Source organism: Bicyclus anynana, chromosome 16, assembly GCF_947172395.1.
Source record: "Bicyclus anynana chromosome 16, ilBicAnyn1.1, whole genome shotgun sequence".
Classification (NCBI taxonomy): Eukaryota; Metazoa; Arthropoda; class Insecta; order Lepidoptera; family Nymphalidae; genus Bicyclus; species Bicyclus anynana.
Genome location: NC_069098.1, coordinates 7,418,851 through 7,444,979, shown reverse-complemented (window position 1 = coordinate 7,444,979; position 26,129 = coordinate 7,418,851). Strand labels below are relative to the sequence as shown.

The following is a 26,129-nucleotide window of genomic DNA, read 5'->3' as shown; positions in this document are numbered from 1 at the left end:
CAAAATACTGACTTTTTTATTTACAAGTTAGCCCTTGACTACAATCTCACCTGATGGTAAGTGATGATGCAGTCTAAGATAGAAGCGGGCTAACTTGTTTTCGGCTTCTACACGACATGGTACCGGAACGCTAAATCGCTTTGCGGTACACGTCTTTGTCGGTAGGGTGGTAATTAGCCACGGCCAGACCTGGACCAATTAAGAAAACCTCAATCGGCCCAGCCGGGGATCAAACCCAGGACCTCCGTCTTGGAAATCCACCGAGCACACTTCTGCGCAAAATAAGCTCTTTATTCCTTATCTCGTACAACAATTTGTGCACCTTCAAGGCAATAGTGAATCAGCATCTTCTAGGCAAGAGCGCTTCATCTTAGACCTCATCATTGCTTTCCATCAGTCGTGATTGTTGTCAAGCGCAAGACTATCCAAGATAAAAAAATTGGTTGTCTTTAAAGTCGGTTTACTGACGATAGTTGAACGTGACAATGTCATAAGAAAATATGACATTGTCACGATTGTCTGGTTGCATTTTTCAAAAGAAAATATTTTTCTAAAATACTGTTTGATAATCTTCATAGACCAGAGAACTTTATTTTCTGTATAAAAAGTTGGCAACCCTACAGCGAGGGAACGACGCATGACGTCATCTTTTTTCGAGTTTGCAACTCCATGGAATTATAAGACAGTGAATATGCGAGCATTCTATTTTGTGAACCATTGCTATATACGGAGCAAATTAAGAATAGATGGCGTATTACGGCATAATATGTTTCGCGTTAGCTTTATAGCCAACTTCCATTAGGCTTGGTGAAGTAATTAATATATTATGAGTAAATGTGTGCCACTTGTTTATTCCACATATTCACACCGTAACTGAGAGGTATTGTACGTACGCCTACTGGTGGAAAACCAGTGTAAATTTTGGATAAAATTTTCGTGTTAACAAGCTGGGGCACGAGGTCAATTGACCTTGTACGTCTAGCGTGTTCAAGAGTTACGAGGTCGATCGACCTCGTACTGAACTACATACAGTTTTAGTATGACTTAAGATAACCTTGTACCGCACCAGAGGAAAGTACAGAAAACTCAGTGCCGCAGAGAAAGTTTTAACTTAACATACTAATCTATATAGGTATATATATATGTATATAAATGAATTGCTGTTCGTAAGTCTCGGTAAAACTCGAGAACAGTTAAACGGATTTATCTTATCTTCGTATTGAAATGTTCGTAGAGGTATAGGGAAGGTTTAAAAGGTGACAAAAATTACAATAATTGCCGAGAAAACCATAATAACAATCCTTTTCTATTTCCCATACAAACGAGTCAATTATAGATCTTATAAGTAGGTAGGGGTAGGGTAGGAGTAGTGTAGGGCAGGGGATAGGTGTCGGGTAGGGGTAGGGATAGGGAAGAATTGCACATAAGTCAAAGCGAAGCTTGACCGGGTCCGCTAGTAAGTTATAGATTCGCGTTCATTTGAGATGGATGGAGAGGATTTGATACCTTTTGGGCTAAGAGTACCGAGGGCTAAAATAATACGTATGCCCTAGATTTTCACTCGGTTAGAGGGGAAATAAAAATATTGTATAAATGTTTTGAAAATATTGAAAGTAATGAATAGGTAAAACTATTTTTATCTATTCTTCTATCATAAATAAATTGTAGTAGTAAACTGTAATGAAAATACAGTTTTTTACTAATGAAATATTTTTGTGGTGTTCGAAGGCTTAACCGAATTTTCCCTTTACTCGTTCCATACAATAGGCGCGTGAAAATAAACAATTAGGAAAACTTCTTTGTTTTCTCGTAAAAACTTGCGGCACACAGAGGTAACTTCGGTAGAGATTGTTCTAAAGTAATTATAGGATTAATACACTTGGAACGTTTTAGCCGTTGTACTGACGTGAACAGAAGTGTTTTGCTCGGAAACAATCAGAATTAAGCAGGAGAACAATCAGGCTCACGTCTAAGTTTCTTTTAACGGCACTTAGCTGGGCTCTCGCATAACTTCGCCCGGAACTAATGCTTTCGATTGGTCCATTTCGTTAATTATTCGCCACTTTGTACGTAAGTAGATTTACGGCCGGCTTTACTTTTCCCCCGCGTTTTTTTTAACAAATGGCTTTCCGCGCGGGACTGTACTTATTTTTTTTTAAAAGTACCTCTTCGGTAGTGATACGCGAATCTCTGATTTGCATTGCTAACTGCTATTAGGTTTAAAAGTTTCCATTCACTAAAGTAACTATTGTGTATTTGTCTATAATTATTATGTACCTTTTCTATAGTTACATCTTTCCACCACTGTAATTTTACATAATATGAGGCGATGACTTGATGACTTTTGACATGATCACTTGATGACTTTTTTTATTCTTTACTAGTTAGTCCTTGACTACAATCTCACCTGATGGTAAGTGATGATGCAATCTAATATGGAAGCGGGCTAATTTGTCAGGAGAAGGATGAAAGCCCACACTCCTTTCGGTTTCTACACGGCATCGTACCGGAACGCTTAATCGCTTGGCGGTACGTCTTTGCCGGTAGGGCGGTAACTAGCCACGGCCGAAGCCACCCATCAGCCAGACCTGGACCAATTAAGAAACCTCAACCGGTCCAGCCGGGGATCGAACCCAGGACCTCCGTCTTGTAATTCCACCGCGCATACCACTGCGCCACGAAGGCCGTCAAAATGACCCACAAAACACGACAAGTTGTATTGATAATAAATCCATGAAAATATTATTATATGGGTGACCCTGACAGACATTTTTAATTGAAAAAAAAAAACTAAATTTTAGTCGGTAATATTTTAAGATGACAACATTTTTAATCTGAAAATGAAAAAATCCTGCTATTTTTCTGGAACGAGCCGAAGAAAGAGTGCGATGAACTTAAAAGGTCTGAAAGCAAGACCCTGTGGCCGCCTTTAAAAATTTCACCGTCGGCGTTTTCCCAGCCTTTTCCGTGTTACGACATCGTGTTTAGAGAAAGAAAAAACTCGTCTACAGCGAGAAACTTTGATTATAGCCTTCGAGTACTCATTCCTCCCGCGGTCGGGGTGATAGACTCGGGGATATTTCTTTTTTATAGCCCTCTTTAATACTAATAAAACAAATTTACTTTTCTTCTTCGTAGCAAGAGTTGGGGGTAGCATGTGGTCTATTGCCTTACTTTCCGCACTATTGCCGGAGTTCCTTTTACTTGCGTGGCTTATTTGTTCCTTCAATATTCGGTTCTTTGAAACACTTTTGCCAGTTTTCCGCTTAACTTATTTTACGAATTTTCTTGGTTGTCACGAAACGAAGTTATATTACATTCTTTTATGAAAAGGTAAGTATAATGCCGATACAAGTATTTAAAATTAATTTAAGAATATTTGTGCATTCAAGAGTTAATCACGATTAATTGATGTCTTTATTTTAATTTCCTAAGAATTAAAGATGCCATTCAGTATAATATAATAATAGTAATATAAAACATTGTTTTATATTTATAGTTATTTGAAACGATATTGCCTTATTAAGGCTACTAACGCAAATTATAATGCAATAGCTAAAGCCGCGAGGTTTCACCGCTGTGGTTCCCGTTCCCGTAGGAATACGGGGATAATATATAACCTTCCTCAATAAATACGCTATTATCTAACACTGAAAGAATTTTTCAAATCGGACCAGTAGTTCCTGAGATTTGCACGATTAACCAAACAATGAAACAAACAAACTCTTCAGCTTTACAATATTAGTATTGTTAGGGCATTATAATTTACGTTATAGCTTATTGATAAGTTTTGACTTTGTTAGTTGACTTAAAGTAAGAAAGTCCTAAAATTTATGGTTACTATTCGAAACTTATCAAAAGGTGGTGAAATCTGACATTAATCTTTCAAGAATTTAGTACGTAGGTATCAAAATAACATAAAACTGCGTTCGGTGCTCCCGTACATTATATAGCAGGTCCTATAAAATTGCCTGCTCGCTATAAAACACAAGTTATATCAATTACAAACGCTCAGCAGGACCCCAAAATAGAAGAAACCACTCGAGCGTAGAAATCGCTCACGTCCAAGACATTATCGAATTAGTGAATCGTGTAGTGCCGTTAAGCTGACTTTACACCAGTGAGATTTACAGCCAGACACCGAACAAATGATTGCTCGACAAAAATCGCTAAGAACATCGTCTAAATTGCACTTCAAACACTCCAGACCACAGACTTGAAGATCATTTGAAATTTCTGTTGAAAATTTATTTAATAGTAAGAAATAAGTAAAAAGCAATTTACGATTTAGTATTACTAATTAATTCTAGCGATTTTTTTATTATATGCTGTCTAAATAATCATTAATCCCAAAAAAAAAAAACAATTGAATCATCTATAGGTACTACGAAAGCATATTAATAATAATGTTTAGTTGAAGTTAAGAGTAAGAATTACAAGATTAATACCATATCTATAAATAAAAATATTGTTAACACTCTAAAATATAATATTTTTAATAGCTTCATAGACAACCACACACAGTTATGGGCCTTAAATGATAGTGAATCCAAACAAACCCAATATCTCATTCACCGAATCCATAAACCGAATTGTCGGCGTCCGCAAACCCGATATGCACGCACCATTAGTCGCACGATAAAATCGGGCCGTGTAAACTCGGCCTAACTTCCACAATCACCCGATCTTTGGAGACGGGGTGTAACCGAGAAATAAAACAAATATTGCTTTTACGCCGCGATTGTAAATCAAAATTAACGGCCTTAATATAGCGAGGAGAACGTAGCTTTAAGCTCCCCGCTATGAAATATGCTCGCCGCCCGCCGCTCACGGTTAAAAATGGGATTAACCCTTGATGGAAATAGTGCTAGTTGTGTGCAATTTAGTGGAGAACAAAGGAGTTTCAATTGATTTAATGAGGCAATAATGGAACATTCTCTTGCAGTGGGATCAGTTTATTATGGAGTTAACAGCTTTATCTCCAGTCTTAGAATCGGAATATCCCAGTGATATCACTAACAAAGACGTTTGGAAACCCGCAATTCAGCCCAAGTGCAATTCAACTTGATACCACAAAAATATTATTCTATCTATAAGCTATATGCCATTACTTACTTCTGATTTTCCTTTGGAGACACATTGTGCTACGTTGCTTGGCTCCAAATTGATTGAGTCTCTCTGCGAACAAGTATAACAATATTGATTTCATTTTCTTTCTAAACCTTTAACTAGTTATATGATATAAATAATGATTAAACTTACATCACAGTGAGACGCGCTTATGTTGTTCATATTTAATCGATATAGGCGATCCCTGAAAAGAAATATTTCTCGTTAGTGTATTATTCATTTATAGAATAAATATACATTAATAAATACAAAGAAATCAGGATAATGTCGACTAGCGGACGCCCGTGACTTCGTCCGTGTGGAATTTAGTTTTTCACAAATTCCTCGGGAACCGTGGATTTTTCTAGGATAAAAAGTAACCTATGTGTTAATCCAGGCTATAATATAATTTAATATCAAATTTCAGCTAATTCGTTTCAATAGTCGAGGGATGATAGAGTAACAAACATTCATATCATCAAAATCATCAGTTTTCGCAAATTTCCGGAAACCATGGATTTTTTCGGGATAAAAAGTAGCCTATGTGTTAATCCAGAGTAAAATCTATTACCATTCCAAATTTCAGCTAAATTGCTTCAGTAATAGCGGCGTTATAGAGTAACAAACATCTAAACATCCAAACGTACATCCAAACGTACATCCAAACATACATACAAACTTTCGCGTTTATAATATTAGTAAGATAGTAGGATGTATATTTATTATTTCTCTTATGTTTCAGGAATAGCCTGAGTGGCAGAATAGTTTTGTTATACTGCTCAAATGAGGAAGTAAGAGACTTAGCCCTCATTCGCACGAGAACTTTTTTAACGGACGTAAAAAAAGTGTTCAAACACATGCATTCCCAAGCATATGTTCACCCGGCAGCGTTTTTAAAATACGACGCTTTTTTTTCGAGCAGTGTTGCATTTCCAATTTTGGGTGTTGGTAATAGAACTTCATTTAACTTCATACTATATTTGAACGCTTTTTTAACATCCATTAAAAAACTGTCGTGTGTATGAGGGCTTAGAATTTGTAAGCATGAGGATGACCGACGCAGGCCAGTTAATGTAGGATGTGTTTCTATAAAGATTACGTTGCTTAAAAAAACAGAATAGACAACGCTAAAAGCTAACGCTTAAAAATTGTACATAACGAGTCAAATTATTATTTTAATATAATACGATTTCTGATCAAATAATCGACAAAGCTACTTGTATTAAAGGTATAGAATTTATGAAAGACTGTATTTATTACCTCCAATAAAAGACAAAATTAGTTACAGAGTCGTTATCATCAACAACAGATTAGGTTATTGCCGAAAATGTCGATCCCCATACTAAGTTACAAGGTTGAAAACGCAATCAAATAGCTTTATGGCCGATAATGTTACAATTTATCTTGGGAAGGATGTTCCGTGACACGCACTATTGACCCTATAATTACGGCCTCTGTAGTAAATAGGGTCTGTAAAATTAGCATGACCTCCATGGCACAGTTAATGTAGTTCAACTCTGGTCCTCTTTTCGATTCTCAGATCAGTTGCTCTAGTAATGTTACTACTTCTGCAATAGCTAACGCTACGAAAATAAAAAAAAAATGTATGGGAATAACCAATTCTCCGCGTCCGTGGCGCAGTGGTATGCGCGGTGCATTTACATGACGGAGGACCGAGGTTCGATTCTCGGCTGGGTCGATTGAGGTTTTATTAATTGGTCCAGGTCTGACTGATGGGAACGTCGGCCGTGGCTAGTTACCACCCTACCGGCAAAGAAGTACTGTCAAGCGATTTAGCGTTCCGATACGATGTCGTGTAGAAACCGAAAGGGTAAGATTACTCTATTATGTACTCAAGGGCTAACTTGTAAAGAATAAAAAAAACTGTTTGATAGGTTGATCACGGGACATATCGAAGATAATAAATGTCGTTTCCATACATTATTAATTTTCTAAGCGTTAGCGGTTTTAGAAACAGAATCGATAATTATTTAACAAGGCTAGATCTAAAGCTAGAGCTGGTTGACCATTTCTCGAGCGAATTTATATTTTACTTTACTAATTGTTATAGAGAATTTAGATTTTACTAACTGATATAGGGTTTATATTCGTGCCAGCTAAAATTGTCGAATACAATTCGCATACAATACAAAACATAACAAAAGAGTTCAAATTGGTTTGAGATTTAGTGAGACTAACAAATTAAATTCATTTTTATATTTATCAGAAGATAAATTGGCTCGGCCCTGCCGGTAGAGACGGACTGTCAAGCTTTTCACTGTTTCAGCATGTTGCCGAAGGCCTAGTCGAGGATATTATTAATAGTAGAGGAGCCGAAGAGGGGATTTTTGCTGTTACTCGAGCGAGGCAGATGAACTTATGGGAGTATACCTACCTTGCACGTTGTTCAGTACCTCCACTAAATATGAGCCCATAAAGGCGGGTACGTTTACGGCAACCAAAAAAAAACTATCTTCAGAAATACTCAACTCAACACGTCAGTTAAAGATAAGGTAGGTAAGTTGATAGCTAAAAGGTGTGCATTTCGAAAATCTGACGATTTGAGCGTAACATAATGGAATGGGAGGGTTCCAAAGTTTCAAAATAAAACCCCTTATATTTCTGTTATCGAGCCATGAGAGTGGTTTATTTTTTACTTATTTAAAATGAAATAAACTGATTCTGATTAATCCGAAAACATCGCTCATGTTTTCTGATGATTTCTGTAAGGAATAAAAATTGTCTTTAAAGTCTGTAATTCTTTTTCCCATAACCGTTTATTCTTTCTATCATCTAATCTAACAATTAATATAATAGATTCCCATGACGCTTTAGAAACTGCAAATTTAGCATCTCGGATTCCCTACCTATTATCCAGAAGAGACAGAAATCAAGCGCTAGCTTGTTGTTGAGCAAAAAAAGGGATAAACTTGATGGCAGAGTATTAGTTTAATTTGTCAAAATACGCATAATCAGTGTTAGTTGGGACTTATTAGATAATTAAACATCTGTATATGGAAATTATATTGAAGTATAGCAGCTGTTTAGGTTTATATGGATCTCTAATTAAGTTTCGAGTACAGGATACTGTTATTAATGCCTCTAAAAAGCATTGCAGCGAAACGTTAATAAAGGTATCCTATGGGGGTAGTAAAATGAATTTCAACGGTGTATAATATCCGAATCGTGACAGCGTAGGCGCATATAACGGTGTTCACTCATTCATGAGATTAATTAATTTGTTATTTCCTGTATTTCTCAGTTTTTTGTAACACGTGTTGAATGAGGGTAGGTGTCATAGGGTGTTTAAAAACTCTACTATCATACTCGAAGCTTCATGCTCAACTACTATAATGCTCAGCGTCAGAATTGATTGATAATTCTGACGCTGAGCATTAATTAAGCTACGACTACTAATATGAACTATTGAATTTTATTACTCAATCAAGTAATATCCTCTCAAAAATTAAGGGGGGATTCGCTATAAATTAAACACCTGTCAAGTCTCGGGATTGTAATAAATTGAGTTTGCGTCAATTTAAATGTAATAATATTATACCTACGCAATCGTCGTCGGCGTTATCAACCTATATTCGGCTCACTGCTGAGCTCGAGTCTCCTCTTAGAATGTGAGGGGTTAGGCCAATAGTCCACCACGCTGGCCCAATGCGGATTGGCAGACTTCACACACGTAGAGAATTAAGGAAATTCTCTGGTATGCAGGTTTCCTCACGATGTTTTACTTCACCGTTTGAGATACATGATATTTAATTTCTTAAAATGCACACAACTGAAAAGTTAGTGGTGCATGCCCCGGACCGGATTCGAACCCACACCCTCCGGAATCTTATTTTACTTATTTTTGGGCGATCAAAAAAGTAATAATTAAACTTAAAATCAATCACGACAGGATATTATATACGGATAGAGCCTGACTAGTTTTCTAAAGATATCTCTAGCGATTATCCACCTCTCAGTACAGCTGTTTGTTTTATCTCGAGTGAGTCATTGATGGTCAATTATTTTCACGTTTCTGCAGCGCAAACGATCGCGAAGACGTTTCATAAGGCGAGGCGTCATAAACGCAGCAACCAATACACGATCAATTATAGTCGTGGGTGCTGCAGAAACGTGAGAATAATTGATTGTCAATGGCGTGCATCGCACAGTTTACTGTAAGCCCCGCTAACATAAAGTTCAGTATTAAATTAATTCTTAAAGATAAAAGCGCTTGGAGGCAATTGGATCTTCCACCTTCACACAAAAAGTAAAACTATAAGAAATTGTAATGTTATCATCAATTGTAAATTATAATACTGTATGACTTTAAAAAAAAAAAGCAACTGTTGAGTTTCTTGCCGGTTTCTTCTCAGCAGAACCTGCTTTCCGAACCGGTGGTAGAATCTTTACAAATAGTCAACTGTGGTTTCAAAAGTGCTTGTAAACTGAGCCTACTTGAAATAAATGATTTTTTATTTGATTTTGATTTGTTGAAATTACAAACATTACTCAAGTATTAATTTTTTAGTCGTATTTCGATGATTTGATATTTCGAGACATAGGTATTAGAAGATCAAATCTCCGTTCAAATTCAAATAAACACAAGATTCCAGCACAAAGTCACTCGTTATTTATATAAAATGTGAAATGCAAAACTTACATAGCGCCGACGTAGAGAGCGTCGCGTTTGGAATCCACAAAGAAGGTCCTGTAGTATAGAGTGCCACAGGAGAATTCCCGCACATGATCTGAAAAGAATGAAAAATTGCTGTGAATTCAGAGTTTCGTACAAAAATCTAGACGTCCCATAACTATTAGAGTCGATTTGTTTACATTCTTAAACATAAAAACTACCTAGAAAACTGTAAAAAAACTTTTCAAAATTTTTCAAAATTTCAAAATACATAAACTAAATCTAAAATATGAATGAACCTTTCAACAAAGGTTGATTTGGTTTTGAATTATTTAAACAAAAGTGTTAACAATATCGCTACATTATAAAATATTAACATTGAACACAGTCCCTAATCAAAAATATAAAGTTTAATTATAAAAGATTCGCTTCGTAAGAGTGACAATTATTTTCACTAATACGTTAATCATTTATCTCAATCTTTCTTTTAGATGACAATCCGCTAGAGTTAATTGTTAGAGTAGGTATGCCCTAGAGAAGCATCGGATAACTACACGTACACGAGTATAAAAAGGGACACTTTAAAATATAATTATTCACTACTTTTGCAGCAGACTCAGAAGTGGATTTCAAAAATAAGAAAACTAATGTCGAACAAGGGTTTTATGATTCACAATATTTGTTAGGACTACATTATTAACAAATCAAACGGTAACCAAAATAAGACCTTAGAATGGCACCGCCACCCGATCGCTACCCCTCTCTAACTCCCTACTCTTTACGGAAACAAGTTGCGCCACCTAGCGTCGGCACGAGCCAACACGAGATCGAGCGACGTATCCGTCCGTCTCAGACGGATTCCTACACCACCATATATTTTAAAGAATTCAAACATCAATAATTAAAATCTACAATATGAACGTGATAGAAAAACTATATCCTGCTTCTAAATCACTAATTTCACCATTTTTTATCAAATTGTATAAAATGTACGATTACATTTTGTTAAAATGCGACGCACGTGGTTTTATAGAGAATTAGCGTGTTTCCCTTCAAAGTATTATCATAAACGTTTGTAATACTGATCGAACTATACTTTAATATGGTTTATTCCGTTCAAAAACGCGAACCCTGTTTTGCCTTCCATATAAATCCGAGCAATTATTTCATGCTTATCTATTATTAAGGTGGGATAGGACACGTAGGGACGAGGGTATGGGATGAAGTCACGCACCGAACGCCCAGTAGTTTTACAGCCAATACCAATTTACGGAAAATCAAAGATATAGGAAACGAATGAGTTTCAAACGTAATTTTCTTACTACCAGATAAGACGTGATTTCAGAACTTCTTTTTAACCTCTATGTTATTGTTTCCATAATAGTTGATTTAATGTTTGTATACATCTATACTAATATTATAAAGCTGAAGGGTTTGTTTGTTTGTTTGTTTGATTGAACGCGCTAATCTCAGGAACTACTGGTCCGATTTGAAAAATTCTTTCAGTGTTAGATAGCCCATTTATCGAGGAAGGCTATAGGCTATTATCCCCATATTCCTACGGGAACGGGAACCACGCGGGTGAAACCGCGCGGCATCAGCTAGTTATAGAATAAATCATAAAAACGTCAAGAAGAAAAGGTGGAACTTGATATTATTTAAATATTACTAATACGTTAGTGATCTTTAATCAAATACATTCACTCAATAAAACTTGTGACAATATTTTAATTAACATAAGCTCAGGTACAGTACGACTGTTTAGCCCTTATTCGCACGAGAGGTTTTTTAAAAGACGTTAATAAAGCGTTCAAATATAGTGAAGTTAAATAGTCTATTTCCAACGCCCAAAATTGAAAATGCAATAATGCTCTAAAAATAGCGTCGTGTTTTGAAAACGCTGTCGTGTGAACAGACTTTTTTGCAGTCTGTTAAAAAAACTCTCGTGCGAATGAGGGCTAAGAGTATCGTATCTGCATTCAATTAACATTTACATACATGTCTTCATTACGTCCGCGGTTCGATCTCTATAAAATAAAGCCTATACGTTGCTCCACGCTAGGAAATTAACATCTTAGAGTTCTATGAATTCACTGAGCCGTGAACAACTTCGAGCAGTGCCCAGGACTTAGGACCTCAGATGTAGGGTTTAGTAATTCGTTATGTAGAAAAAGCGATGTTAAATCTCTTTAGTATTTCCGGGGTTCAGGGTAAGCACAATACAACAGTAAACATATTAAAATTCGCATTATATCAATTCTAAACCAGTCATCATTGCGGGTGTTGTATTAAACCATGTAAAATAAACGTTACTTTGAATGGATGTCAGAAAAACGTAAACATCTCGCCTCCCGCACGAGAGTAGCCATCCGGAAGACATTTGAATGTGCTCGCTGCTCACCTACTCCCGTCCTTCGTTTCAGTAATAGTCAGAGAGCTGGCGAACAGTTTTCGGTGGGTATTTGATATTGCTGAAAACTTGTCTATTACCTATTTTATGTTACCCTACTACAGAACTGAAAACAAGTAGGCCTAAGCTGCGACCAACGACATAATATGTCATAAAGAAAAATAGACAAATATCAATTCATAGCGACGAAAGCGGAAATATCGCTTAGGATGAAAGAGATGGGAATTGGACAATTCTGCCGCCATTTATACCTCGTGATGAGAAATTTTTGTTTAATTCTCATCACGAGGTATTTCGATGGGCGTATCATGGTTTTTTTTGTTTCGTTCTCTATGTTCGTGGTGCGCAAGACTTACCTACTGGCTGGGGAGTAGTAGGATAGTAGGTAATCAGAAATTTTTATAACTTTAATTTGAATAGTTAAAAAAAGAAAGATTATTTCGACGAGTTTTTGATTTTGCTGTACTTGCAAAATGTTAAAAATCCGTCTGGCTTATTTATGATTTACTCTATATTAAAATTTACGATACAATAGTTACAGATTGTCTCAAAATATTTTTGAAAACTCTCCAGAAAAGTCTCCGGTTTTGTGTAAGGGTAGTATAGAAGCATCAGAGAGAGAAGAAGATACGGGAGAAGTTTTTAGTTTGCCAAATAGCCGTCCAAAAATGTCAGCCAGCTCTCGGCCTATCCTGTCCGTCCGCGTCGCCTGCAGTATATGGAATACATTTTTCACGAAGCCAGCCGTCACTGTCTTTTGTGCAGTACAAGTCTGCACTTTGTTGAATAAAGAAATTAAAGTCACACGTCACATATTCTTTGCGCTATGTCTTGTTTTTGTTTGTTTACATTTAGTTACATTTTATAATGGTCGTAGTTTTTTTAAATAACATTTTCATTTTATGTAAAACATCTCTCTCGTATTTATATCTTAATGGTTAAACATTGACATTGGCATCAAAATGTCTTAATTGAATTTAATAAAGTTCCAATCACTACTGTATAACGCATAGATTATCTTATCATCCGAATCATCGATATATTTCACTCCACATACACGAGAAAAAATCCGAGCCGTGATAGATAGGATATGACCTCTGCCTCCGATTGGGTGTGGGTGATAGGGTGTGGGTTCGAATCTGGTCCGGGGCATGCATCTCCAACTTTTCAGTTTTGTGCATTTTAAGAAATTAAATATCACGTGTCATGTTAAATACACATGCAGAGAATTTTCTTTATTCTCTGCCAATCCGCATTGGGCCAGCGCAGCGTGGTGGACTATTGGCTTAAACCCTCTCATTCTGAGAGGAGACTCAAGCTCAGCAGTGAGCGGAATATGGGTTGATAATGATGAACACGAGAAAAATTATTCATCAGAAACGGCTGGTTTCGGTTTTATTTGATCTGTCATTTCACATCACAATTTTTATTATTTTTATACTCCCAAACATGCTGCGTTGGAGATATGTTTTGCAAGGGCTCAAAAGGGCTATAAACCAGAGCCGTGTAAAGCTCATCATTAAAATATGCTTTGCAAGTAATAACTATCGTTAAGGCGATACCTAAAATCTTGCATTACGCAGTTTAATGCACGGTGTTTGAAAACGTTCTAAAAATTGCATCCGACTATAGCTGGTTACAACAGTTTTAATTTAAAGTCTTCAGCAAGGATAAACAAATTCTTAAAACATACGAGTTTCTGTAGTATGTCTGATATTTCCAAATGGGCAATTGGCGTTAACCCGCTATTACAGTGACAAAAATAGTTGCGAATGGACAATTGGCCGGCTCGATAGCCCGCTATTAAAGTGGTAAAAGTAAATATTCAGAGGAAAACGTTATTTTAAAATTTCTAAAAATAAAATAGATGTAAGTACAAATCACAATAATTTGAAAAACTAGATCATCGTCCGATAACTGTAACACTGAAGTTGGCTATAAAACAAAAGGATGATTAAATCTAGTTTGTAGCTACGATACAAACTCTGTCAGCGACAATGTTTCGCTATAAAGAAACTTTAAATTGAAAACAGTAGAAGGAGCTCCGAGCACGTACAAAATCAGCCCTGTTGTTTTTCCAATGACTACTTTTGTTGCGTCGATTTTATGACCCTTTGTAACGAATTTATTTCCTGCCTTCTGTTTATTTTAGTAACACAGATTTACTGTTTCGTCAAGTATTTATTTTAATTTGACCAGAAATGAGACAGTGTGATGGGTAGCAGGAACAGTGATTGTACATCTATTTTGTGGCAGAGGAAACATCTCGAGCAGATCCCAGGACTTGGGAGTAGGTTTAAGGGATCCCTTTAAAATGGATCAACACTCACCTTCCCTGCACAACACTAAATAATTTATGATAAACAATAATTACAATTTTTATAATAAGTTTAGCCTAGTTAAATACTATTTATTGTCTTCTGTTTGTACGACGATTATTTTATATGGCACTCGAGAATGTAATAACTACAATGTAGTACTATCAAAATATTTTAATTCTTTAATTTTAATAATTTTGACAATAAATTTCAACAATTCTGTAACAAAAAATATTATTGCATATAATTACTAACACACCTGGCAGCGTGATGGTGTCTACGCAACAAACAATTGAGCTCAAGTCATCAAATACTGCTTTATTTATACCAACGCTAAATAATGAATGTTAATATCACCTGTAATCGAGGAACTTGTTGAAATAGCTGGCATTGGCCAGACGAGGAGAACTCTAGTGGCGAGTTTCAGCTATCTACTCGTATACTAATAGTCCATACTAACATATCCAATATCCATGCTAACAGTTAAAGTTTGTGGTATTGTAAGTGGTTATCTCAGGATCTACAGACCCGATTTGTAAAATTCTTTTACCACTTGAAAGCCGAAAAGAAAAGAAAAGTAAGTTGTTAGTTGTACTCGTATTTATTTACATTGTATCATTATTCTTTTTTTAGTTTTGTAATAGTGTATCTATAAATTAACATCAAATTAACAATATAAAGCGGCGATAAAATCAGTTATTTTTAAATTATTGTACTGCAAAGTTAGCGTGCTAGCATTTTAGTCTGCATCATCACTTAACATTAAGTGAACTCGTAGTCAAGTGGTTATTAGACGTTGAATATAAAATAAGCTTGTGTAGTTTAGCACGAGTTACATTGTTACATAGTGAATCAAGCTCAGCTTGCATACTCGTAAAAATGTTTCAGAGAGCAGAGCAAATGAAGTTTGAACGCAATGTATTGGCAAGCGAGGAAATCGAGCAGTTGGGAATCAAGCAGTATTGGTGTAATACCTCTGGGAGCAACTTACCTTGTACACATCAGACAATCGATTTGCTTACGTGATTACGTGATACTATGCCAGATACAATAATATACAAATAGAGGTTTTATGTAAGTTTATAGTCATCATCATCATCGTCAGCCGATGGACGTCCACTGCTGGACATAGGCCTCTTAAATGGACTGCCAAACAGAACGGTCTCGAGCCGCCACAGCTTGATGTCTTCGGTCCACCTAGTGGGGACCGAAGACATCAAGCTTTCCGGTGCAGGGTCGCCATTCCAGCACCCAAGTTTATAATATATTGTATATATTTATAATGTATATATTTTTTTATTATTTTATTTATTTATTATTCAACAAACAACACATTGAAATTAAGCCTAACCATAGTGCAACACAAACCACAGTTAGTTTTACTGTGCACTGGTTATTTAATCTATAGGTACATATATATTAAAAACAAAGTCCTCCGAAGCATCTATCTGAGTTTCTCTGTCTATTTGCGATAAACTCGAAACTGCTTAACGTAGTTTCGTGTGGTTTTGACCGATATATAGAATGATTTCGAGGAAAGTTTAGATTTATTTACTGTTGTTTTGGTATATAATTTGTTACGGCTTTTTGTAAATCGGTAGAAATATGATGATAATTGTTGAAAGTTAAAGAAAAAATTCAAATCAAAAACGTCATTTAAGCCCTAGAAGTTATTATAGCAAAACAAGGATATTAGACTTTTATAAATCATCCAAAAACTCCACGATGCCATTTGTGTATGTTTTAAGGTTATCTTTATCCATTCTAACTTCTGAAAAATGGTCATTAAAGGTTTCACGGATTCAATCGCAGACCAAGCCATGGTATTTGGTAGTTATTTTAAAAAGCAGCCCTCGGTCTTACTTAAGCGTCCTAAGAAAATCAATGAGTTCTTTCTCATCTCTATAACTAAATTGACAAAGCCGCGGGCAAACGCTAGTTTATACCTAATAAAGCACTCCGAATAAAAGCATTCTACGAATTACTTTATAAGTCAGACCAATATTTCAATAGCTTTTATTTTAAAGCTTTGTGTGAAAAGCTTTTTAAGTCGCCGCCGCGTGTGTGGGAATTGTTCTCTGTATTTATGTGTTATTGGAAAATGCAATCTGTCTGTCTGTCAGTTATTTGTAACATAATAACGTAGACTGCTAGCTTGACTAAATTCTAAAGTTAACCTCAAGAGGATACTGAAATGTGATATTAGTATGTTTAAGATAGTTCCACTAATATTATAAATGTAATACTTTGTATGGGTGTATGTATGGATATTCTTTATTACACTTTCACGCTAAAACTATGTATGTGGACTTGTCTACACTTTGGTATGGACTTAGATTACACCCTGGATTAAATTATATACATACACATACATACAGTGTGTAGTGAAATTCTATATATAATTTCTGTTTTTTTTTGAAGATACATATTTGTTATTAGAAGTCAAAATTCTGCGATATACTTACTTAACTTAACAAGAATTGTTTTTGTAAAAAACATTAGGATAATACAATTTTTTTTAATGATATACAAGAAACCTATCGCATGTAACCAACCATACAAAATAATCAACGAAATTTCATCACAATTAATGGTTTCGGAATGTATATAGAAACAAGCATACAAAGAATATTTCAGATTTATCTATACTAATATTATAAAGAGGTAAACTTTATAATATTATATAGGTAATCTCTGGATCTACTGAACAGATTTGTAATTTTTTGTACCGCTAAAAAGCCACGTTATTTGTGAATGTCATAGGCAATATTTTTGGCATCCTTTTGTTGTCCATGTCCAGACGACTCTCACAAAACGTTTCGAATCGACGTATCTAATAAGAACAGCGAAGACGTGGAATGCCCTTCCGGCTTCTGTGTTTCCTAACACTTATGATTTATGCACTTTCAAGACAAGAGTGAATAGGGATTTTCTAGGCAAGTGCGCTCCAACCTAGACCTCATTATTGCTTTCCACCAGGCATGATTGTAGTCAAGCGCAAGTCTATTAAGGATAAAATATATATATTTTAATCCCGTATACTTACAGGAACGGGTATTAGGTGGGTGAGACCGGGAAGGGAAGGGAAGAAGTATTTATAAAAAGCAGAAAAAGAAAAATATCCATGAACAGTTTTTGTTGTTTATTGATGTTGTTTATGTTGGCGTTTTTGGTCACGTACAGAAAATAAACAAACGAAAAGCGGTGTCATACAATGCGCTATATCGACCAACTGTAGTAATAATGAATGCAGTGGCAATACATTTTTCATCATTCAATCTCAGGGGATTACACTTACACGAGTTTTTGCGTATGAATCGCATTTATGGGTCACGTACATTTAATTCTTACATAAAAGTCAATGAGCGGGTTTCTCGATTTCATGAATTTGTTTACGAATGCAATCTTTGTTAACTTATTGATTTTTTATATTCGTTGAATGAGCTTTACGCATGACAGCGACCTAAAAGATGCTACATAATAATAGATTCTAATGTAGTGCACTAATTTTTATCATTAACAGCCAATGGACGTCCACTGCTGGACATAGACCTCGTGCATGGACTTCCAAACAAAACGGTCTCGAGCCGCCAGCACCCAGCGGTTCCGCTGGATGTTGGCCGCTGGAATTTTGATAGGAATCATCAAAAAAATATAATTGTAAGCCAACGTTAGAGCAAGGCTTATTTCTGTCTCCGATAAAACCTTCTTGCCTACCCACGTTGAGGTATTCATGAAAAATTTCCCACGTAAAAAAAGGACCACTTTCTAGCGGTTCTGCTGGTTATCATTATCAGGCTATATGGATGGCCCAAGGCTAGGCCTTTGAAGCTAAACCCACTCTCTTATCCATAGCGGGTTGGCGGTCTGCTAGGTATAGGTATTGAATAGAGTTTAATATCGACGCAGCGTGGTGGGTTTAAGCTTTGTGTCCCCTCTTTTCTCCTATAAGGTTTTCTCCTTGTAGGAGAAGGGAAGGGAGGGCCTAGCCCTGTTGTGGGCTGTTAAAATAAGCTGATAGTAATGAACAAATTTAGCCAGAAGGATATCCTAGATTAGAAAAGCTAGGGTTGCCGACATTTTTTTAACGAAATATAGTACTTTTCGGAATATACAATAAAAATGTAGCTTGAAAAAGTAATTGTTCTAACACAGGCTTTTTTGGTTGGAGAGAAAAAAAATATTAGGTACGGAGTAGAGCCTATCGTTATAGGTAACAAGGTTTTGGGGGTGTAGACATTTTCGAGGTTAAATTAATTAAAGGCTCGGTAGATACGCCACTCAACCAGATTACTGTTACGTTACAGTCTAAAAACTGTAATTTTTTTTACACATTTAATCCAATTAAACCCCATGTTTATATACTAAAATAAATCCATGTTATTTCGTCACTTCAATCACTTAACCCTTATCTTGGTTTATTTTGCATAAACACAACTTATTTATTTAATACTCTAACAAAGGCCTAGGTTCGTATAATTTGGGGCCAAGTTATCAAGATTCCAATGAGCCTTGTCGGCACGCGAACCGTTTAACTAGTGACAGGAAAACATAAGCAATGTTTTTGGAATGTTTTTTGTAAAGAGTATTTTATGTGCGGTTAGTATTTTTGGGTTATTTTTTTTCTATGGCATTCTAAAACACGACCAAGAGTTCAACTTGCCAATTATGTTTGGAAAAGGTCACAAAACTGAAATTATATTACAATAATGTAAAAATGTTCCGTGACCACTACGCTCTATAGAATTTGCCACTGGTTTCTCTCGTGTTAATACAGTTTATTTTGTGTCGAATAACCATTTAAATGTTATTTTTATATCCCTCAAAAACAGTATTTATATATAGGATTAATTGGTTCTTTTTTATGCCATCTATACTTGCAACTTTAAGATAGATTAAGGTAATTTATTTTGTATAAGTGAAGTGTAAATAATTGTTTGTAAGTTAACCAAATCTATATCTATATCTATACTTATAATAGAACTGATCGAATTCTTTACATTTATTCGCAATTTGAGATTTTACTTAGACATACCATTTGTAACACCAAACGTTACTATGGCATATCGCACGGCAGCGCCATCTAGAATCTATACTTATAGTACGAATTCTGTACATTGTGTACATTGAAGATATTTTGAACATTATTGTTGGGGGCATTAAATTTCAAACTCTAAAGTGGTGAAATAGGGCTTGAAAGTTTGCATTGATTTCCACGCGGGCGAAGTCGCGGGTGTCTGCTAGTAAGTAAATAAGAATCAATATTAAGCCCCAGATATTTTAAATGATATTTTTACCGAGGTTTTTCTAACGTGTTATTCAGTTAAGAAGCACCGTGGGAGAGCAAAACGTTTACCAATATCGGTCAAATTAGATTTGTATCGAATAATCTCGTTTATCTTGTCCCGCATGAATTCGCTTCCGAGTTCCGACCTTTACCCAGTTCTTAGCGCTAAGCTAACAAGATAATACGACTATTGAGGGCGCGAGCTGATTTGTGCTCTATTAGCAGAGTTCACTGTGTCTACTACCTACAACTTACACGTAAACAGGGCCTGTAGCCAAGTTGCACGTCGATTCTATTTCTGCGATCGCAAACGCTTCGATAACTAGAAAAATGTATGAGAATGATAGATTTGATCGACAACTTGATCACATGACGTATACATTTTTCTAGTTTTCGAAGCGTTTGCGATCGTAGAAAGAGATTCGACGAGCCACTTGGCTACAGGCCCTGTTTACGTGTAAGTTGTAGTTTATTAAATTGTACATAAATTAAGAGTATGCTAATAGTAAAAATATCAATTTCGTAAACTGGACAATACGTTTTGCACATTATTTGGACTAGGAAACTAAAATATTCTTCGATGCATGACACTTCAATATGCCGTAAGTTTTTTACCTATGGTATAGAGCTCTCGGAACAAAAATATAAATATAAAAAAAATATAAAATAAATAAAAATAAATTATAAAAGATTTGCACATATTTGGTCTTTGGCGAAACTGAAATCAATTCCAATTGAAAATTTTTATACTCTCCAAGAACATGTTTTAAGGTCAATGGTTTACTACTATTTTTTCGAATTCAATCGCATAGAAATCCTTATTTAATTCACTGAATAATCTTAGGCAATTGACACAGTTCCTATACCTCCAATGCCTTATTATACTCGTAGAATTTTTGAAGTTCCGATTTGTAACTTCTTGTTTTATAGCCTGTATAGGTAATTGTATAGGTAATTGTTTTATCGCATGCGCTCCGTGGTCACGAGGGGTCGAGCGGCTCACAGCTGGACTCAAGGAAACTTATACGACGCACGTTTCCAGATGCTATCGTGCTAAATTATTTTGGTCAAGGATAGTTACGAACTCGCTCCATTCTTACTATGTTGTAGAAAATTGTCACAACATTGTAAGTTACGGCAACATTGGTTCTGATATTAACATTAGTGATCTCCGAAATCTATACTTATAATAAACCATTCATTCATTCCATCAGGGGTCGATTCTGATGCCAAAAATGCAATCAGTAAATTTTTCGTCTGTCTGTCTGTATGTTCGTTAAAGAAACAAAAACTACTCTATGGATTTTAATGAAACTTTGTGCAATTATTCTTCATACTCCTGGGCAGGTTATAGTATACTTTTCATCACGCTATGATTAATAGGAGCGGAACAGTGAAGGGAAATGTTGGGAAAACTGGAGAAGTTACTCCATTTTTACAGCGATACTAATGTAAGGGCTGGATTAAAATGTTTTAAAGGCGGACGAAGTCGCGGGCGTCCGCTAATTAGACATAAAGTTCAAGCCAAAACGCTTTTTCTTTGCATATCTTTGCATAATTTGTAAGAAAATAATTCTTGAATACAATAGCAACTAAAGGTTATTTGGCGTATATGGATAGTGTATTGTAAATATTGTCGCCTTATAGATAGCACGTCCACTCATTCATGATATTAACAAGAACAACAAAAAATTAACTGCAAAGATTAGGTACTTTATTAAATTTCTTAGTATTATTATACTAAGAAGTTCTAAGGTCACGTTAATGATAGAATATATTAAGCTAAAATAATATTGTAAGTAGGTACCTACAGAAATCCTACTAATATTTTAAACGCGAAAGTTTGTTTGTATGTTTGGATGTTTGTTACTCTCTAACGTCGCAACTACTGAATCGATTTAAAAAGTAGATAGATTATACCTTAGATTACCACATAGGCTAATTTTATCCCAATAATACATGGTATTTGGGAGATTTGCGAAAATCTGATGGTTGTGATGGTGTGAATATTTATTACTCTTTCACGTTGTGACTACTGAACCAAATTAGCTGAAATTCGGAATTGAGATAGATTAGCCTGGATTAACACATAGGCTACTTTTTAGCCCGGAAAAATTACATTTTTATTTTTCGCGGGTTACACCACATGGCGCAGCTAGATAAAAAAATAAACCTTAAAACACAAAAAGTAAATTAAACAGCATTATTTATGCAACAAAGAAAAGTAATTGGTCAAAATAAATTCGCTTAAAACTCTCGTTTCTGGCAGATTATTCTATGTAATTCATCACAAAGACACGATAATAATAAGCAATAGAGCCTTCAAAGTAAACATTCCTTTTGATGAATTACACAACGATTACAAACGGCGGGAAGCGCGCGTATTTTTTTTTTATTCGGCAAATTGTTACGGCACCGATAACGGTACACGGCACAGATTAGATTAACCACATACAATCGGCTTACATGAAACATCTTCTATTCCAGGGACAGTGGAAAAATTTTGCCTACATTTACATACAAACCAAAAAATTTTAAATTAACTTGAATCAAACGATGCACTACACCTTTATATCTATTAGGTATTTACTAATATGATAAACAAAGAACAAATGTTTGTGACTTTTTAAGAATGGAAAGCAACATCATAGGCTATATTTTATTTATAACCATATTCCCACGGAAACGAGAACTATGCGGTTGAAATCGCTGGGCATCTGGTATTTACGATAGCTTAAGCTAAAGTTAAATTACTAATTAGCCACTTAATGACCGTAATTATACTAAATACCATACCTATTTGGCAGGTACATTATGATCATCATCCCCATTAGCAACTTGAATAAGGAACTGGATTGGAACTAGGATTGGCAGATTACACAAGTTGAGAATTAAGAAAATTCTCTGGTATGCAGGTTTCCTCACGACGTTTTCCTTCATTGTTTGAAACACGTGATATTTTATTTCTTAAAATGCACATTATTGAGAAGTTTGAGGTGCATGTCCCGGGCCGGATTTGAACCTATGCCCTCCGGAATTGGAGGCAGAGGTCATATCCACTGGGCTACAGTACAGTAACATTATGGTCAAAAAATTAAATTCTTAATGAAATATACTTGTATATATACCAACTATAGTATATAAGAGGTAAAGTTTGTGGTACTGTAGGGGTAATCTTTGGATCTACTAAGCCGATTTTAAAAGTTCTTTTATCACTAGAAAGCCCCGTTATTTGTGAGTAACATAGGCTATATTTTATCCCCGCATTCTGGGTGAAAACTCGGGATGTCGGCTAGTAAGTTTTAAACATAATCAATTCGCTTAGTAAAGCGGATTCTACCGAGAAGAGCTATGAAGACACTGGTTTTTTTAATGTTAAGCTACTTTGAATTTTTATTACTACTATTACTAATTTTACCTAGAATTTTCATTTTTTATAAACGGCATAGATGACTCACTGTCTACGAGTAAATTTCCATTGGTCTGTAGAGTGTGAAAGAATTGCACCGTCTCTTGGTCTATTTAGTTGCCCCATTAGCCGTCTAATACCTACTCCGTGGATTGGATTAATTTAGAACGTGCCCCCGGGGTGTTTGTGTTCGTGTTATCGCGTCTGTCTTTAACAATAACACGACAGACTTGATATTCATAATACAGACTTTGTATGTGTGTGTAGTTTTTCATTCAAAACTTCAACTTCTAGTGTAATTGTGTATGTTTGTTCCTCCTTCACTGTATGGCACTTACACACAACTACAGAGGGCCTAGTGGAAGTTTGATACTGTGACGATCACGTTAACGTAAACGCGAATTTCTAAGGAATTGAAACAGCGCCATCTAGTGGCACTACTGCACAACTATTTCAATTTGATATAAATTCGCGTTTACGTTAACGCGATAGTAACTGTATGAAAATATTGAACACTCCCACTAGCCAACACACTTAACACTTAACTACGCTGTAACTACTGAATCAATTTAGATGAAATTTTGAATGGGGATAGATCAACACATAGTCTACTTTTCTTTTGAACAAAGAATTTCAGGCAAACGCTGTCTCGGAACAACTGCTTGACTTAGTTCTTTCCGAGTGCGTAGCACCACACACAATCCTTCGCCTTCCTCATCCAGTCACTTCTTACTATCTTCTTAATGTCGGACCAACTGCCTGGAGGGCATCCTACACCTTGCTGGCACGTTGTCTCCACTCCAGAACACGTCTGCCCAAGTGGCCATCTGTTCTGTGACAAGCCTGACTGGGCTGTTCATGTTTGCCCCCAAAAATTAGCGAACTGAAGTGGCAGTTCTGTGTTCTGTGAAAAGCCTGACTGGGCTGTTCATGTTTGCCCCCAAGAATTAGCGAACTGAAGTGGCAGTTCTGTGTTCTGTGACAAGCCTGACTGGGCTGTTCATGTTTGCCCCCAAGCATGAGCAAACTTAAGTGGCAGTTCTGTGTTCTGTGACAAGCCTGACTGGGCTGTTCATGTTTGCCCCCAAGACTTAGCGAACTGAAGTGGCAGTTCTGTGTTCTGTGACAAGCATGACTGGGCTGTTCATGTTTGTCACAGAACACAGAACTGACACTTCAGTTCGCTAATTCTTGGGGGCTACGTCGATTGATTTCGTTCTCCTACAGATCTCCTCGATTGTGACTGTTTAATTAAACCTAAAAGTAAAGTATGTTAGAATAAATTTGAAGTATCGTGTTACAGTAGGTAAATCAGATCGGAGCGTGTCTCGATTAACCCCTTTAGCTCGCTTAGTATCGCAGCTTTGGCAGCGATACGTTAAGACCTAGAGTCGTGACTAAAATCTCATATTATAAGGGAGTTAATTTAGTTCTGCGGGATCGCAGTTACGGCGTGCAAATGTTGGAAATCATTACTTAGTTCGAAGATGTAGATAGTTTTAGTTATTGCGCCAACTTTGCGTGGTTAATCTAGGTTAACTTTGGAATAGTTTTAAAGTTATTGGAAGTTAGACTGCAGGGTAGATATTCGTGTAACCTTTTGAATAAATGGATAAGTCTAAATGGAAGTCGCTTCAATTTTAGCTGTAGTGAAAATTTTACTTTAACTATTAAGTATAATGTTTTTCCTTAATTAAGTACTAGATTTGATAAATTTTTGCTTGTTCAAAATCTGAATAAGTTTAACGTGGGTATATATATCCACATATTCCAGATTGTGAATTTACACCCGAAAGTTAAAATAAAACCAACTAATTTTGAAATTTTATACCTACTTTTCATTTATGAAATTGGTTACATTATCTTAACAAGTATGACCCGAACTTCAAATTGTGCTAAATTTATATGTCTTTGATTCAGAATTACTATAATCAGCAACTAATAAGACATTTAAAACCAATTTCGAAACTTTTCTAATTAAGATTTTAGGCTAACTTTTTCCATGCAGTTTTTGTCAAAGTAGGTAGTATATTAAAGTTAATGATAAATATTCCCTAACTCCCTTATAAAGCTTTTTGAAAGTGTTTTAACAGAGATGCCGTTATTTAGAGAGCGTCAAAATTAAAACCCTCTAAAGAGCTTTTATAAACTGTTCATTTCTCTTTGAAGGATAAACATTTAGTATCTTCGTCGCTCGGAACAATGGTTAGAGTAAGTGTCGCTTTGCCCGGGGAACAATTGAGTGCATTCGTATAAGAGACGCTTAACAAAGGACATGAGAATTAGTGCTGGTAGTTTAAGTTACTACATTAAGCATGTCTCCGTATTAGTTTTATTAACCTAGCGAAAAGAGAGAAAAGGGTAATATTTTAAAGATTCGAATTTGTGTGTTCTAATTTTGAGAAAGACGTGAATCGTCGAATTCAGCTCGGCTGAGTAGCATTCGGGAAAGTCTGCGACATCTATTTGTCCAAAATTCCTCAGTGCCTGAAGACGAAAGTGCGTGTTGCCAGTGATGACCTACGAATCCGAGACTTGGTCGCTAAGTATGGGCCTTATAAGAAGGCTCAAAGTCACTGAGCGGGCGATGGAGCGAGCTATGCTGGGAGTTTCATTGTGTGATCGAATCAGAAATGAGAAGATCTGCAGACAAACCAACGTCACTGATATAGCTCAGCGAGTCGCGAAGCTGAAGTGGCAATGGGCAGGCCATATAGTTCGATGGACGTTCAAATCTGATCGTTGAGCTTGGAAGTCCATGCAAGAGGCTTATGTCCATCGGCTGATAATGATGATGATGATGAATTTGTGTAACCATCATTAACAACTCATATTAGGCTCAGTGTTAAGTACAAGTCTCCTCTCAGAATGCGAGGGGGTTAGGTTATACAGTCCACCACGCGGGTCCAATGTGGATTGGAAAAAGAAAACTCTCAGGCTTTCTTTTTTTTCACGATGTTTTC

The 26,129-nt window shown here is 36.0% G+C and overlaps 1 protein-coding gene across 2 annotated transcripts in view; it reads right to left on the bottom strand.

Annotated features, from left to right (window-relative positions):
* The window catches only part of LOC112050759 (semaphorin-2A), a 300,945-nt gene that overhangs the window by 71,026 nt on the left and 203,790 nt on the right, over window positions 1-26,129 (bottom strand). For both annotated transcript variants that reach the window (XM_052886353.1, XM_024089102.2), the window contains exons 3-5: window positions 9,770-9,857; window positions 5,263-5,314; window positions 5,116-5,178 (exon numbers count right to left, since the gene is read on the bottom strand). In XM_052886353.1, the coding sequence (XP_052742313.1) occupies window positions 5,116-5,178; window positions 5,263-5,314; window positions 9,770-9,857 (203 nt within the window). The remainder of the gene's footprint in view (window positions 1-5,115; window positions 5,179-5,262; window positions 5,315-9,769; window positions 9,858-26,129) is intronic.